Source organism: Hippopotamus amphibius, chromosome 2, assembly GCF_030028045.1.
Source record: "Hippopotamus amphibius kiboko isolate mHipAmp2 chromosome 2, mHipAmp2.hap2, whole genome shotgun sequence".
NCBI classification, from domain to species: Eukaryota; Metazoa; Chordata; class Mammalia; order Artiodactyla; family Hippopotamidae; genus Hippopotamus; species Hippopotamus amphibius.
In genome coordinates, this window is record NC_080187.1 from 59183040 (window position 1) to 59200713 (window position 17674).

The window sequence follows — 17674 nt, forward strand, 5'->3', positions numbered from 1 at the left end:
TTCGATGAGTTTTGCACTCTGTTAACAACAAAAGACACGTTTACCAAGAAACCATGCTCCTGGGCTGCTCTCACCGAAAGGCCCAGAGCCATTCACTGCTCAGCTTTAAGCTAGCCAAATCCAACAAAGCCCCAGAGATCTTTGGCTTAATCTTCTCACTGAACTCATGCCAACCTCGCAAGGGCACAGCCAGGGTACCATCACTCAGCCTTAGGTGTTGGCAGCTTCTCCCACCCACTCCTTTGCACTTTCCCTGCTTGGGGGCAATGGCAAAGGCTCCCCTTCCCTCCCATCCGCTGCACAGTTGGCCTTGGGAAGCTTCCTCATCTACCTTAAGCACATCAAGTCCTTTCGTTAGGTAAATTATTACCTTAACAGGACCCCAGAAAGTGCCTGCCGAACCAAGATGCTAGGTAGTGTTATTCACTAAAAATCATAGCCAATAAATGAGGAAGGGAAAGCCCTGAGGTACATTATCTACCTTATCATTAAACTAGGAGAAGGATTGTTTTTCCAATAAATTTTTTTCCAATTATTTTTTCCAGTAATTTCCATTTTATTTAAAATATCTCTCATCATTTCCCCCTTCCTCTCTTACTGCTATGGTCATTGTCCAGGACCTCATCAACACAAACTGATATTACTAACTAGTCTTACCACCTCCTTTCTTTTCTTCCTCCAAATCTTTGTAAATACAATCAAAAGACCTTCCCCCAATGCTAATTTCAACACATTTAACAATTCCTACTCAAGAACCCTTGACTCCTTGTTGCTTGCAACATAATATTCAAACTGTGAAATCTGATATTCAAACTCCTTTATACTCTCTCTTACTCACCACCACCTATGGCCCTGCCAGAAGAAGTTACAAAGAAACCAGAGATCACCTCCAGTGTTCCCAAGACTCTTCTATCATTGCTATTTCGAAGTCCAAGGGGAGCACAATGATTGCGGACATTCAGATGTCCTTGAACTCTAGGGAAGCAACTTTATTTCCATTGGGCATTTCTACTTAGGCTTCAGCTTCTGCTTGTGATGTTCTCAAATGCACTGATGCACTAGTTATATGCGAACCAAGATGGCTGCCCACTATTGGATTTCTTCAGCTCACAGCTTATCTGTCATTATGAGACATTTCACACACCCAACTAGGAACTTCCAGGCACATGATAGTAAGTGAAATAAGGAGAAACAATAAATCAACCTCAGAGAAAACGCAACACACATCCTGACACTTGTGGAACAATCTGTTCTGGTGGGAGCCTCAGAGTGTGGGGAAAAGAATGTGGATGGTGGAAAGTAAGTCATTACCCTACAAAGCCAGTAGGTCAACACAGGGAAAGACTAACAAGAGAAACAGCACTGCCTTTAACAATAAACAATGGCTAAGTAGGTAGAGAATCCTGAGGAACAGAAATTTCCTGAAATTCTTAAAAAGCAATAACAGCAATTCACATCTTCCCTGCACTGACCCTTCCATGAAGGCTTCCCCACATCTCTAGCCAATGTTGAGCATGCCCTTCTCTTACCATGCAAAGTCCTGACATCCTGAACCTTTAGGAAATGTCACTGGGGTTGACCGTCTTCCCAACTTGACTACAAGCTCCTCAATGATAAGAATCATTTCTTTTCCTCCTTCTATCTCTCTTCTCCTTTACCTTCCCCCACTCATTCCCCAGCTCCCAGCCTAGAAGGTACTTGAGAAATACCAATACTGTCAGTTAATCTAAATTGAAACACACTCACTGTTTAGTGGAAATTTGAAAATTCCCTTTCTTTTCTTTAGATATTCCCTCTATCCTTTATTTTCTCTATCCCTTTTTCTAGCAGATTTCATGCTTTCCAAACAACCATTTTTTTGGCAAGGGAACCTGTAATCACTCAACAAGCTCACCCCTGACACACCTGTAGGGCTGGTTCTTAGTTTGCGGTTAGTAGGCATGGCGCTCTTTCTTCAACCTTTGTTTGAAGATTTGAGGATTTACAGGGAAGCCACTGGCTCTGTTTCCTTACAAGATCATCTTGCCCCTGTCTGTCTGAATCTCCAATGGCCCTTTCTCACTTACCTCCTCAAAATGTTTAAAGGTTGTCTTGCTTAATCCTTTCACTTCAACCCAGCCCTTAATGACAACCTTTCTACCCTAAGTCCTCTCCAAGATCACTAGCCTCCTTCACAAGTTAGGGAAAAGCCTCAATGTTGCCTATAGCCCACTTGTAAGAAAATATGAGCCTCTATGCTAGGCATGTTTGTGATGCCACTGTAATTTTCTTATTATGTCTAGAGCTTATCAGTCTTTTCTCCTACACATTCTGGTCTCCTACCCCTTCTTCCCTGTCCAGCCTGCCTCCTTACCCTCTCTCCTCAAGAAATGAACTGTTTTACCCAGCAGGTTTAGCCTTGCTTTGGCCAGCGTATTGTTTCAACGTGATTATGAAGTTGCTGGGCTGGAATACACAGTTTATTAATCTTCAGACATTCACAATGTCTCCCTATTGAGTGTCGTGTATAAAAGTGTGCATGTGTCTACCTGTGGTAACTAACAGTCTTGGAGTTTGCAGTCCTGCAGGTAACGAAAAAGACGGAGTCGAGGTTAATCTGTGTTACTAGAGAATCATAGTTTTAGAGGTGTAAAGAATGCTAGACTCCAACTTTGGCATTTGACAGGTTGGAAAACAGGTAGAGCAAGGTAAAGGGACTTGACCAGGGTCATAGAGCTAACCAAAAAAAGAACTCAGACCACAGCTCAGAGCTGCCATATCCCAGTTCATGAGGGCCCTTCCTCTCCTATATGTCCCTTCCCAAGGACTCATATATGTGAAAACTCAGAAGGTCCACATACAACCAAAATGCCTCTCAGACCTGTGAACACACTTATGCTGAGAAGATGGGGAGGGACCGTGTATGTAGCTTACAACACAGAGAATGTGCTGTGAAAATGATAGTAAAACTGCTATAATGAGGTTAAATTCGCATCCAGAGACCACACTACTCATCCTGCCTGTGCTGCCCATTCCTCCCCCAGGCACTTTTTTGAAAAAAGATGGATAGATTTCCCAAAGCACCTTGTTGAGATCGTCATGTGATTTCCCTTTCATTCGATCAATACAAAGTCATCCCTTCATTCTATGAAAATAGCTTTTTCACACCTCTCTGCACACACAGTCACACACACGTATCAAACATTGGCAGCAGGTACTTTTAATTTGCTGGAAAATATTTCTAAGAAGTCAAACGGCTCCAGCCCAATGAGCATGCCCTCCGATTGGCTGGCCAGACCAGTTGAGGGACCTGATTGGTCCCTGATCCTGAGGACCGATAAGAACGGCTATAAAATCCCTGGGTGCAGCTCTTGGGCCCCCAGTTTGCAAAAGCCAGAGGTGCAAGAAGCAGCGACTGCAGCAGCGGCGGCAGCAGCAGCAAAAGCGCCAGCAGAAGCAGCACCGGCAGCAACAAAAAAAGCCTCATCAAATCCTCACCTAGGCTCTCAGTGTATCCAGATCCACATCTTCACTCAAGCCGGGAGAGGGAAAGAGGAAAAGGGGGGGAGGAAAAAAAAAACCCAACAACTTAGCGGAAACTTCTCAGAGAATGCTCCAAAACTCAGCAGTGCTTCTGGTGCTGGTGATCAGTGCTTCTGCAACCCATGAGGCGGAGCAGAATGATTCTGTGAGCCCCAGGAAATCCCGGGTGGCAGCTCAGAACTCAGGTAAGCGGCAAACCCAGGACTGGTTTCTCCCCCAAAGAGCTGTCCTCATTTGCCTCTCGCTTTTGCAACTGTGTCTGTGACGGCTGATCTTGATAATAAATGCGCTTCATGCCTGATGGCAATAAACTGCCAGTGTAATCCAATAGCCTTAGGAAGTGGAGCTCCTTTGTTTAATAAATTGCATGCAACTAACGAAGAAGCTGGGCGCTCTGCTGAGGGTATTTCATTGCATAAGCCTAGCCTGATTGCCTGAAATCTGGCACGTACCCTCTTGGGGGGGAGGGGGCGGGGGAAAGGCTTGAATGTTGGCATGCTTCAAAGCGCTCTCTATACTTTCCAGAAGCTGAAGCTGATCTTAAGGTGAGACGTGACTTGTCTGATGCTGTCCCTCGTTCTTCACCCTAAAGACCCTGTAACTTGACTTCCTTGCCCCTCCAGAGAACACACAGAAAGCTCCCTCTGCAGACTGATTTACGGAACCATAGCCCTCCAGTCTGACAAATCCAGGGCAAATTCAGAGAAAACCCTACACATCCCACCCTCGACACTGCTCCTTCTGTCCCTCCCTGCTTTCTCGGGCTCCATTCAGTCCCCACGCAGCGCCGCGGCCAGAGAGCCCCTCTAAAAAGAGTATTTGTGAAACGTAGCAGCTATTTCTCCAAAAGGGAGGTCTCACTCTAGCCCTGACTCCTGGAGCCGTTAATTATGTATTACCTTGGCCTCTAAAGGAAAAGAGTCCTTAGGAAGCCGGCATTGACACCTCTGCCTTTGGACTTCGCTTGCCCAGATGCTGCCCTTCCGTGACTGCCCTCTCTCCCCCACCTGTCCGCAAAGATGGGCTCGCAGGTGTCCAAATGCTGCTCGGAAGAGCACAGGTCCCTGCCTAGAGGAGGGCTTTGCTTCACTTCCTTTTGTACTTAGTTGCTATAGAGATGCAGTGATTCACAATTCAAGCTTGCCTAAAACAATAGCAACCCTAATGCATATTAAAACTGCTTAAAGCAAAGTTATAATTTGAACCCATGGAAATATATAATTAGGGAAATGACTTGTAACATCCCAGAGGCTGCGGGTGGTGGGAGGGGGAGGGGCCACCTAAGCAAACCGTGCTTTTGATCTCAGAGGAGACTCCTATGGTATGAAGGCTGTAGATCATGCTCTCCGTGCTGCCTGCCAGAACACCCCTCATCTGTAGGAGAGAAATTACTTTTATGGGAGATCTAATCCAGAATGTAGAAAGCCTCATGCAAGTTCTTTGCGGTTTTCTTCCAGTCTTGCACAAGGGTTGCCTTGGCCTTGTTATTCTACACCTGTGTTTCTCTTTTCTAAAAAAAAAAATGGCTTTTAATGTGAGAGAGATTATGCATACCTCTAAGCACTGTCCTATAGTGGGGGGGGGGGGGGGGTTGGGATGAAACATGAATGGGTCAGATTTCTTTCTGTCAATAGGAAGGTAAGTTAAAAGCCCTAAATCAGAAGGGTCTCCTAGTGGACTCCTGGCAAATTCTTCTCTGCCATTTAGACCAGAATCCCATGCTTATTACTCTGGAGTGTATTTTTCGGAAGCCAAATGGACTCCCTGGCCCTTCCTCCTCCTAAACTTGACCACCCACCACTACCTTCTGCCTTCGCATGCTTTCAGTCTTTGAGGGATGCCCTTGGATTCTGCAGAGCTGCTTCAAGCACTGTGCGTGCCTCACACTCCCACCTTTCTTCTCCAGCCACCAAAACTGTGTGTGGTGGTAAGAGCAAGAGAGCGTATCTCCGAGGGAAAACTCCTTCCCTCTCCTCCATGTGCTCTGGTTCTTGTAAGCAAAAGGGATCTGCCTGTCCCCTCTCTTTCTCACCCCCACCCCGCTCTGAAGGGGTCTATCTACTGGCCCCATCACAGACTTCTAGGATACGTTCTTCTGACCCCTTGTCCTTGAACTTTGCCACCACATCAACTTGATCCCTCCACACCGTCCTCGCTGTCTGACCCAGATTGGATGGATTTGTCTCTTTCAGCTGAAGTGGTTCGCTGCCTCAACAGCGCTCTGCAGGTTGGCTGTGGAGCTTTTGCATGCCTGGAAAACTCCACCTGTGACACAGATGGGATGTACGACATCTGTAAATCCTTCTTGTACAGCGCTGCTAAATTTGACACTCAGGTAATAAGACCTTGACCCCCTGCTCCCAACCGGCTGCTTGTCTTTAACAGTGTATGAGACTGTTGTTCTTAGGAACCAGTCTTGCAGGCAACCAGCTCTGCTTCTCAGCCTTCCCAGTCTAAATTCTCTTCTCCAATGTGTGTACACACACACACACACACACACACACACACACACTTTTGGCCACGAAATAGGTTCTACATAAGCCACTCTCCACCCACTCTAATGCACAGTTGTAACACGCTAACAGAGGCTGTCTTATAAGGGAGAGGTGATGAGAAGAAAATGTTTGCCTCTTCGAGAGGAAATAAAAATGTTCTTCTAACAAAGAAGTTCTTCTCACTGTAAGAGCCAGCACGCTAGCTTGTTTTTTTTGTTTGTTTTTTTGTTTTTTTTACTAGCTTGTGATTTGAGTTACCAAATATCAATCCCAAGAATACAAAGCCATGTTATGGCTATTTTTAGGCTGAAGGGGGGTTAGGTATGGGTCATCTCTTTCTCATCTCATTTCATGTCTATGGAGCTCAATTCTCAAGGTAGTCTAAGGGAAGAGGGTCTTTTTTGTAAAATCCTGGTCGCAGCGTATAATTCTCTCATTGCAAGGACATGCAGAGAGGGCCATGAGACAGTGCCAAGGCGAGCCCCATTAAGTTCCACATATCGTAGGCCCTGTCCTCTCTTGTCAGCTCAAGCTAAAGCTTGTCCTCCTACCCCCCTTCCTCGGCAGGGAAAAGCATTTGTCAAAGAGAGCTTGAAGTGCATTGCCAACGGGGTCACCTCCAAGGTCTTCCTGGCCATTCGGAGATGCTCCACTTTCCAGAGGATGATTGCCGAGGTGCAGGAGGAGTGCTACAGCAAGCTGAACGTGTGCAGTGTCGCCAAGCGGAACCCCGAAGCCATCACAGAAGTCGTCCAGCTCCCTAATCACTTCTCCAACAGGTACAAAAGGAGTCCACTTTTTGGCAGTTGTAGGGGAGGGAGGAGTGGTTGGCTGGCAGAGCCAGACACAGAAGGGGTTAAATTGCCACAGTCATGCTCTTATTTTAGCTTGCAGTCTTCCCAGCTTTTGCAGGAAAAAAATATGTTTGTGATTGGTTGTGACAGCTTAAGCAGCCTGGATTTTTTTTTCACTGTTATAGGAAAAGTCTTTCCATGCAGCTAATAGAAAACTTCATCTGCAGCATCCCTGGGTGCACTGTCCGTTTCCTTCCATAAGCCTGAAGGGAATTGTGAAGTTTATGGAAACCAGCTTTTGAGGCACCAAATTGGGCTGAAATCATGACTATGCACAGTACGATTGGCCATTGTGAAAACCTTGGTCAAATGTCATAATGCAGAGTTTTAAGACTGTGTGTATTTGATTCCGTCCTAAGCCCAATCAGATATTTCACTGGGTAGCCCAGAGTGAACCGTCTGACTTTGGTGGCACTCAAATTTCCTTTGTGGAAAGTGAAAGTGGCTGGACTAGATGATTCCCATGGTCCCTTCCAGGTCTGTTATCCTGTTCTTCTAGTTCAAGTTTTCCTGGAACTATGCTCTGGTGACTACCCAGATCACATTCTTATCTTAGTATTCTAAAGTGATCCCAAGCCACTAAGCTAGTAATATCTGAGCATCGTGCCTTTCTGTGCCCTTGACTCACTGTCTTTACCAGCCAGGAGTGAACATCTAAGACAAGAGATGGCAGACATACTCATTCTATGGCCTACAAAGTTTCCTGGAGAGACCTAGGCTTCTCCATCTGTGATCAAGTCCAGAGAGGTGCTGATGGGGCTAGCATGGAGGCATGGCAGGGCCAGTACAGACTGGTCAAGTTCAGCCTACCATGATACCACACAGCCTAAAACTTGACTCCTAGTCCTGAAGTGCTATGACTCCTTGACTCTCCAGCCAAATCTGCACATATTCACAAAGGTCAGACCTTACGTGTTACTCTGACCCCAGGAGAGCTAACATAGACTTACCTGATTAATTTCCTAGCCAGGTGCTGCCACCCTTCTTCAGATAGTGGCAATAACCTAGTCCTTCTGGGGCTTACCAGTGAGTTAGTCATATATGTATATGCAACTGGAAAATGAGAAAAGTAGCTCCTTCTCAGGGAAAGGTTAAGGCCTCCGACATAAACTTTGTAAATTTCTGATTCACTCTTACCTACAGACCAGTGCTCTTCAGAACCTCATGTCAGTTTATAAAAATCGTTTGTTCGGTCCTTGGAAGTGACTCTGTCATGGTCCTAACTGATTTTCTGAGAACAGGAAAATCAAATTCAGCATGTATCTCAAATGACCTGTCTCTTTATATTGACCTTGGTCTTAATATTCTCCTAGGAAGTTTCTTATTACATCTGGAGAGAAAAAAAAACAAAAAACAAAAACACCTGGCTAATTGTTGGCGACTCCTTTCACCCTAAGGAAAGGAAATAAAGATTTCTAGGTTCCACAGGGGCTAGGGATCAAGTGTGTGTTTTGGGGGTAGTGGGGGGTGGGGCATGAATATATTAGCATAGCCATTATTATAAGTTTTGATCTTTAAGGGTCCAGTGACAATTCATGATCTATATTATGGCATGTGGCCAATTTTGAGACAATACTAACGTCTCTAATTCAACTGAGGTCGCATCTTCCATTATGAAGGGAGAGGTCTTAGAGAAGGGAGAATACAGATTCTGGACTGGGGATGCTAACAGTCTGTGACTAGTAACAGGAGGTTATAACCAGGCCATTATTCTTTTCAATAGGTGCCTTGTTTTCAGCACCTTTAGGAAAGATCACGTGGCGTCTAGTGATCTCCCTCCATTATCTTAGAAGAATCATCCTTATTAGAGAAGTGGGGCAAATGGTCATCTCCTGAAGGCCAGGATCTTCCATGTGACTCTTACCTTTCTCCAGTTATTTCACTTCAGCTGGCTAATATTAATATTCTTCCTGCTCAGCGCTAGAGATTTCCGGTTCCATGCTGGGCTCGATTTGCTCTATTTAAGCTCCTCACTCTCCTGAAACATCCTGCTTTCCCAGCCTGTGTCCCACCATAGATACACACTAAGTTGTGCCAGTTGGCACAGAATTGCGAAAGGAAGTAGTTACAGGTTCATTCCACCTTCCTGTGACTTATCTAGCATGAGAGTTGGGCCTGGGAGAATCCAAAAGCCTGTGACTGGACCAGGAGCCAGAACAGGGAAGTTTTCCATGAGAGAAATGCACTTAGAAGAGAAAGGATAGCTGGAGTATCCCCCTGGCTGAATTTGCAAACTATACTTTCAGCCATGAAGCAAGCAGGCAAAATTGATCAGGCAGGCTGGGCAGTGTGAGTCCTGAGAAGAAATTAAACCAATCCAGATCCAGAGTAGGAAAACTAACAAAGCTTCCAACTCTCTAGGGCATGGATAGGGAACAGGAAACAGAAGAATAATATTGATCATGGGAAACAAAGGACTATTTATAAACCTTCACACAGAACGTTCCTAGGCAGTATGTGTGTTTTTGGGTAAGCATGGCTGAAACAGTAGCTATGGAGAATATCTGATCTTATTCTTTACCAAGGAAAAAAGTCAGCGATGGAATTTTCAAAGGGGGAGGAAAGAAACATGCTCTAAAGGGTCCTTCCAGGCTGAGTGATCAGAACACTTAGCCCACCAAGTCCTGGGAGCCCACCCCCCATAAAGATGAGGAAAGGAATCTTCTTAAATAGTTGTAACTCTTCTTGCCAAAGATGGGCTTTAAGCAGAGCTGCATTATTTTTTTCTGTTGTTAAATAGAGAAGGAATGTATATATCAAACCCCAGAAACAAAAAGTCATAGCTGGAAATGACCATAGCTGGAAATGGACTAAATGCCTCATTTTATTGATTAAAGAACAGCAGACCCAGAGACCTGCTGAAGGTCACACAGCTAATGAATGACAGAGCTGAGCCTAGAATTCACACAGCCCTGAGCCAGGCTATCTGATTTCCACTTCAAAAATGACAGCCAGTAAAACCTGCAGGAAATACCTACAATCCAAAAGTGGAATACCGAGCAGAATGGAATAAATGTACCCCCAGTGAGCAACAATTAAATTTGAGTACATTCTCTCCTCAAAGAGAAGGTACATCTCACCAATAGCTATATTAACATCAAGTCTTGGTACAAGACAGTAATCAAGAAATATATGACGATAGCTAAGTCAACTTTTGCTGGAGACACAATCTCTTCAGTAACCTCAATGCGGGGTTTAGAGATAGGAAAGGTCTGTCTCATTAGCCCATGCAACCCCAGAGGTCAATGCCATATTCCAGCCCTTAATGGAGAGGTGTGGGACTAACCTATCGCTTACTGGGACAAACGGTGTCAACATCAAGACCGTCTGATAGGTTTCTTACACGTGGAGGAGCTGCTACTGGAGCCGTGGACATTTTCTATTCCAAGGAGCTCTCTTAGCCTGCGCTTGCTGTATTAACAAGCTCCGTGGGAGAAACTAAGGGTAGATTTGGGGGGAGTCGCTAAGAACAGTCAGGTTGGCAAGGCTCAACCTCAAGAAGCACCAAGAACAGGTGGCCTGTCGGGGCCAGCAGAGAAAGCACAGTAAAGGTAGGCTCTCTCAGAGATGGAGAAGAGGTGTTTTGACAAAGTGGGGGCCAGAGGAGCACATCTGACCTTAAAGAGGTGAGGCTAGTTACAGAAGCTTAGTTTCCTTACTGGGGTTATACTTCTTCATCCAGACTAGAGTTTTCAATGTTGATCTAAGGAAAGATCATCTTCTCCAGCCCATCTGGAAGATCACTTGGTGTGAACAGTTCTTTCTTTCTAGAAATGGAAGGGTTAACTTCCAACTTATAAGTCCTTATTGAGGGGCAGGAAGATGAGGGGTCTGAAACCTTATTCTCTAGGATCTAATCACCCTGTGAAATAGACAGAGAGATCCAGGGGACCTACATCTTAGCAGAGCCCAAAAGATGAGTGGGGATCTATGTGGGTGTGTAGATGTCTGAAGCTGTTGGTACAAAGTAGTTTATTCTCAGTTTTTCCGAAACCACTTTTCTCCCCATTTCCCCATCCAAGTGAGATCTGCTTTGACTCATGTGCTTTATAATTCCAAAGGGTTGGAAAATGTTTCTCCATGCCAGGGAATCCCAGTTTTAACAACAGCTGGATATAATCCTCCCTCGTGGGAGGGGTAGAGCCAAGACTGTATCAGAGACCCAGGCATATTTCTCCCTCCTTCCCTAGCTTCATTCTGCTCCCTCACAGAAGGGTGACAGCTTTGCTTCAGTGCCCACATTCCACCGTATTTACCCTACATCCTTGAAAGGACCTCTCTAGGGGGTTAAGTTATTCTGGAAAAATGTTTGATCCTGTGCTCTGTGAGGTGAGTTAAAAATAAACAGGTTTCTTTTCATGGCAGATCTTTGGCCCGGCAGTCCTCAGGCTCCTCTAAGGAAAGGGTCTCTCCACATAAATGCTGCAGACCACCATCCTCAGGAGAGTCCTTAATTAGTGAACACAGAGCTAATGGGTTTGGACAACTGCCACCTCAAAATGGAGCAAATGCATCCCAATTCAAATTGGAAAATAACTGAACTGTCTTCCCAAAGAATAGGGCGAGTAATTTATATGCATTAACTATGAGATTGTTTACTGATAAAAGGTCAATGACAGGGTTTCCATACGTTCTCTATATCATGATAGACTCCATCCTTTTTTGGTCGTTTCCATGCTGTTTAACCCATATGTGCTGATTTTTCAAAAACCTGCATCAAAGGGAGTATTACCTAGGAATATTTGCCGTAGGACATTAACACAATGGTTTTCACGTCTGCACTGTCATCTTATGTGTGGAAACATGTCCTGTGACTATTTAAGATGATTAAACCATATTCTTCAGGAAAAAAATATACATTAGACAGTTTAATCCTTTCTGAGCCATAACACAGCTGTAGTGTTTCAGATGCTTAAAGAACTTACACCAAAGATGAAGGTTACTCATACCAAATACAAATTTTTTGGTAAAACTTACCGAAGACCTACAGATAATTTTTTCTTTTGGGAATCATAACGTTGGAAAGAACTCTATTTTGAAAGCTCAATTTCCTCGGTGGCCACAAAATAAATCAACAAATTGGCAGTGAGTAGACAATATAGCTCTAGGACATGAGCACATGAGGGATACAAAGAACAAAGACACACACCCTGCCTTCAATAAGTTTACCATCTAGTCACGAAAACAAAACCATCAGCAAACCATCAAATGCTGGCCTGTGTGATGGTAACCAAACATCTATAAAGCATCCCAGAAAAGGAGAGGCCAGCAAAAGCTAGAGCAGTGGGAGAAGGCTTCTTGGGATGATTAAAGCATGAACCATTAAGGATCACCAATCTTGCCATTTAAATATCCTCATTGCCTGGCATTTGGCCCTCTGACTGCAATCTACCTTTGCAGGAAAACTGAAAATGGGATGAGACAACAGCCTCCAGAGAGGCTAGCCGAGTGCATGATAGGGAAATTAGATTGAGTAGAAAAATGCATGAGATACCGAAGACAGGGATCTCCTTTAAAAAGAGAAATTTAATCAGAATATGCACTTACATGCATACACACCTGCACACACACCACCAAGAAAACGGAAGATCACAAAGGGCGCCAAAATAACAGCAGATAACTGCATTTACGTACAGTGACTATTAAAATATACATTGAGTGTGAGTGTTGGGTCACCTCACTATGTTTGACTAAGTCCTGCTTCAATCACTAGCCCATTGTGTGACTTCGGACAGGTCACTTCAGCTCTGCCACTGTATTTTTTTCTGTATACAGTGTGATGATGAAATAGTCATAAAATCATCTCTGTGATCCCATCTAGCTCCATGATACTCTGTTTCTAAAGATTTTAGACATCACTTTGAGCCTAAAATTCAGAGTGCCATCTCAATCTCCTGAGCGCTAAACATGAACACAGAGCCACCTTGCATTGGGTGGTAAATCCAGGCAGCGGAAATGCACTCACACTAAGAAGACACTGCATAAAGGTTAGAAGCAAAAGCTACCTTCAGCTGAGGCAACTGTTTGTGGGTGCTTGGTCTGGCCATTCATTCAGGCCGGGTGTTTGTGAGAGCCCGGATAAAAGCCTGGGTCTTGCCTTGCTCTCACTGAACAACCCTCTCTTTCCCCATGCAGATACTATAACAGACTTGTCCGAAGCCTACTGGAATGTGATGAAGACACAGTGAGCACAATCAGAGACAGCCTGATGGAGAAAATCGGACCCAACATGGCCAGCCTCTTTCACATCCTGCAGACAGATCACTGTGCCCACACACACCAGCGAGCTGACTTCAACAGGAGGCGTGCCAACGAGCCACAGAAGCTGAAAGTCCTCCTCAGGAACCTCCGAGGTGAGGTGGCCTCTCCCTCCCACATCAAACGCACCTCCCATGAGAGTGCATAGCCGGGGAGAGGTATTCACAACCTCACCAAACTACGATCATTTTAAGGGTGTTCACACACCAATATTGAGTGTACTGTGCCTGGTTTGATTTTTTTAAGTAGTTCCTATTTTCTATCCCCCTCTTAAAGAAAAATTGCATGAAACTAGGCTTCTGTAATCAATCTCTCAACATTCTGCGATGGCGGCATTCCCACCAACAGAACATGTGTGATCTCTCTGCCCCTCCTCAGGAGAAAGTGGCCTCTTTTATCACTTTCCCCTACCAGGTCTACTCCCAGCTCCCCTCCAACGACTCTCAAACACAAAACATTCATGTAACTCCCCAGACATTGTAATTTGAAGATGTGGAGCCCTTTAGAATGGTTGTCCCAGTAGAGTTAGCTGATAAGAAGCAACTTAATTTAAGTGCATGTCTTAAACGCTCATAAAGATGCTCAGTGGAATTCGTGTTATGAATCTGTGCTGGCCATGGACGAATATGAATGTCATATTTGAATCCTTGATCTCTCATGAGCTAGTGTCTTACGGGCTTGATCCTCAATGTCTAATTTCCTTCCCAACACATGTACCAAATTGCTCGAGCCTGGCTCTCCATCCAGACTTGGAGCCTGCATCTTCTTGCATCTAATGACAAACAAAAAGCTAACATCTCTATGTACTGTAACTGCTCAGAGCTTTAAAAGTATCTTTAACAATTGTCTTAAAACCAGAGAATCTTAAGGTCTAACTGTGGAATATAAATAGGTGAAAACTAATGTACTGTACATAAATTCCAGAGGACTCTGCTTAAACAAAGCAGTATATAATAACTTTATTGCATATAGATTTAGTTTTGTAACTTAGCTTTATTTTTCTTTTCCTGGGAATGGAATAACTATCTCACTTCCAGATATCCACATAAATGCTCCTTGTGGCCTTTTTTATAACTAAGGGGGTAGAAGTAGTTTTACTCAACATCGAAACTTAAGATGGGCCTGTATGAGATAGGAAAAACCAACAGGTTTATCTGAAGGACCCCAGGCAAGATGTTAATCTCCCAGCCCACCTCAACCCAGAGGCTACTCTTGACTTAGACCTATCCTGAAATAGCTCTGTCACATCCAACTGAGAATTACAGGAACCAAAAAGAGCATCCCTTTGGGCTTGGACCACTTAGAGTGTGATAAGGTCTAGAATACCTTGGGAAGTGGCAGTTCTTGACTTTCCTGCTTTCATCAGTGCCTGGCACTCTGGCAGCCTGATGATGGGGTAGGAGGCTTTCCATAGGAATGAGTCAATCAGCCTTTGGGTCTTTAGTTTGGGGGACTTGGGGCTGAGGGGGTATAAATAACCCTGGGCTGTCCAGCCTTAATAGACTCCTCTTACATTTTTGTCCTGTAGCACGCTGCCTGCTAAAGTAGTCCTGGCAGCTGGGCCAGCTCTGTAGGATTGCAAAAAAGAAAAAGAAAAAAAAAAAACAAAAAAACAAAAAAAAGAGGGAAAAAAGAGCTGGCGGTTTGATCCTTTCTGCCGTGATGTTTACAAGATGGCGACCACCAAAGCCAAATGATTAACCTAGCTATGAACAACAGTAGTTTCTCAGGGTCACTGTCCTTGAACCCAACAGTCCCTTAGGAGCGTCACTGCCCACCAAAGGTCAATGTCGAGAGAGAGGAAGAGGGAGGAGGGGTAGGACTGTAAGGACCACTCCAAACTCGCTTAGGTAGAAACCATTGGTGCTTGACTCTCACTAGGATAAACTCCAGATTTGACCAAATCGAGTGATAGGGATCCTGGTGGGAGGAGGGAGGGCACATCTCCAGAAAAATGAAAAGCAATACAACTTTTACCACAAAGCCTTTAAAACCAGTAACGTGCTGCTCAAGGACCAAGAGCGAATGCAGCAGACCCAGCAGCAGCACAAGCGTGGCTGCCTTTGTCCCCACACAGCCTCTCAGCGTGCTGACATCAGATTGTTAAGAGCATTTTTATACTCAGAACTGTCCCATCCCCAGGTCCCCAAACATATGGACACTGCCTTAGCCTCTTGGAAATCAGGTAGATCATACTCTAAGTTGACTCTCCCTCTCCTTCCCTCGCCCATCCCTCCCCCCCCAGGCAAGGCTGGCTTCTCCAAACCAGAAAAGCTATTACAGTTTTGTGTGTTGTGTCCATTTTGCAAACCCACTAAGCCAGGACCCCAATGCGACAAGTAGTTCATGAGTATTCCTAGTAAAATTCTCTCTTACTTCAGTCCAGTGGATTCCCTTTGATTTGCTGTGACCTCTTCAGACCGTGGTACCCCCGCCTTTTCTCCCCACGATAATATTTATATATGTATCTATAATACATATATCTACACGTACAGAAAGAAGCAGTTCTCACAATATTGCTAGTTTTTTGCATCTCTTTTCCCCATCCTACTCCCCCCAATTCCCTATTAAACTTCCAAAGCTTTGTCTTGTGTTTGCTGCACAGAGTGATTCGGGGGCTGACCTAGACCAGTTTGCATGATTCTTCTCTTGTGATTTGGTTGCACTTTAGACATTTTTGTGCCATTATATTTGCATTATGTATTTATAATTTAAATGATATTTAGGTTTTTGGCTGAGTACTGGAATAAACAGTGAGCATATCTGGTATATGTCATTATTTATTGTTAAATTACATTTTTAAGCTCCATGTGCATATAAAGGTTATGAAACATATCATGGTAATGACAGATGCAAGTTATTTTATTTGCTTATTTTTATAATTAAAGATGCCATAGCATAATATGAAGCCTTTGGTGAATTCCTTCTAAGATAAAAAATAATAATAAAGTGTTACGTTTTATTGGTTTTTTTCCCCAATGTCTTTCATTGTTATTCTTTAAAAACTTCTTGAATGAGACTTTCTGAACATAAAGTTAATGGGCTGATTGGTTTCTTTAAAGTTGCTAATGAAGTGCCAATATGTAAATGAATATAGTTTAAATCAACATTTTCCAAAGGTCCTTGAAACCGTTTGCCAGCTCCCATTACCCTCACAGTAAAATTGCAGCCAACTCCTTACAACCCTAGAAGAAGCTTTATGGTCTGGCGCTGCTCAGATCTCCAGCCTCAAGACTCGCCCTTCTCTTCAGGGAACTGTACACTCCATCCATGAAGGAGTTCTGGAAAGGACTGTCCACTCTCTCCCTTCCACACCTTTAATTATGCTATTCTCACTTTCTAGAAGACGTTGTCCTCCACCCTTTGTCTAAATGGGAAACAGCTTTGCTTGGTCACCAATGCCTTCTCCAATGCATTCCCAGCACTGGAAAAGCACCCAGTTCACAGGATACTCTCAATATTTTAAATGAATGATTTAGAAAGAGTCGGAAGAGGGGAAAAGACAACTGAATCAATGAGGCAAGGAAGGCAGATAGCTCTGTGGTGATAAGCTTCTAGCTCTGGGGTCGGACTTCTGAAATTTGAATTCTGGCTCTACCATTTATTAACTGCATGATGTCAGATAAGTTATTTAATCTCAAAATATATCAGTTTCTTCCTCCGTAAAGTGAGGATAGTGATAACTGTCCATGGGGCTGTTAGGAGATAAAATAAGTGAAGTGCTTAAAACATGTTCAATACACTGTAATGTAGTAAGTGTCATGTGTTATCATCACAAGTAGAGGGGAGGTGAACGAAAGGAGGAGCCTCCCCATCTCAGACAATGAGGGAAGGATTCCCAGCAGAATGACATTTACCTGGTTCTTGAAGGATGGTTAAAACTTCAGTCACAGAAACTTGGGGACTTGTGCCGTGTAGTTGTGAAGAGGAGACATCTTATATAGTTCATTTTTTTAATTAGTGGATTTTCTGCATATTTTAAATTCAGATGGGATGTTTCTCAATATCTTTCATTTCTAGCTCCAAACTGCATTTTCCCCAGTTCAGATATACAGAAGACAGCTAACAAATACTATAAGAATTGTCTCTCCAAAGCCAAAAATACATTGCACTTGCTTTTCTCTGACCTGGCCAGGGAAAAAGAATGCGTCTATTTCATTATGATCTTTCATTCTTAATCTTCTTCTATCAATATCTATTTATGCAGAGAGGCTGTATACATACTACAGGGTAGCGATTAAGATCTTAGACCTGGGATTTCCAGGAACTGAGTTCAAATTCTAGTTTGTGGCTTTGGGCCAAGTGTCTGACATCTTCACAGCTTTTTTTTCATCTATGAAAATATCCCTACGAGAACCCTCCTGCACTGTTGGTGGGAATGTAAATTGTTAAAGCCACTGTGGGGAACAGTAGGGAGGTTCCTCAAAAAACTAAAAATAGAGTTGCCATATGACCCAGCAATCCCACTTCTGGGAGTATTCCCAGAGAAAACTATAATTTGAAAAGATACATGCACCCCTATGTTTATAGTAGCACTATTTACAA

General features: G+C 43.9%; 1 protein-coding gene across 1 annotated transcript; it reads left to right on the forward strand.

The window, feature by feature from the left end:
- The first annotated feature begins 3360 nt into the window (after positions 1-3360).
- Positions 3361-15084, forward strand: STC1 (stanniocalcin 1). Its single transcript, XM_057725327.1, has 4 exons — positions 3361-3707; positions 5715-5857; positions 6585-6796; positions 13007-15084. Exons 1-4 carry the CDS (start codon positions 3590-3592, stop codon positions 13275-13277), a joined length of 744 nt encoding a protein of 247 aa, XP_057581310.1. The 5' UTR covers positions 3361-3589; the 3' UTR covers positions 13278-15084.
- Positions 15085-17674: the final 2590 nt, after the last annotated feature.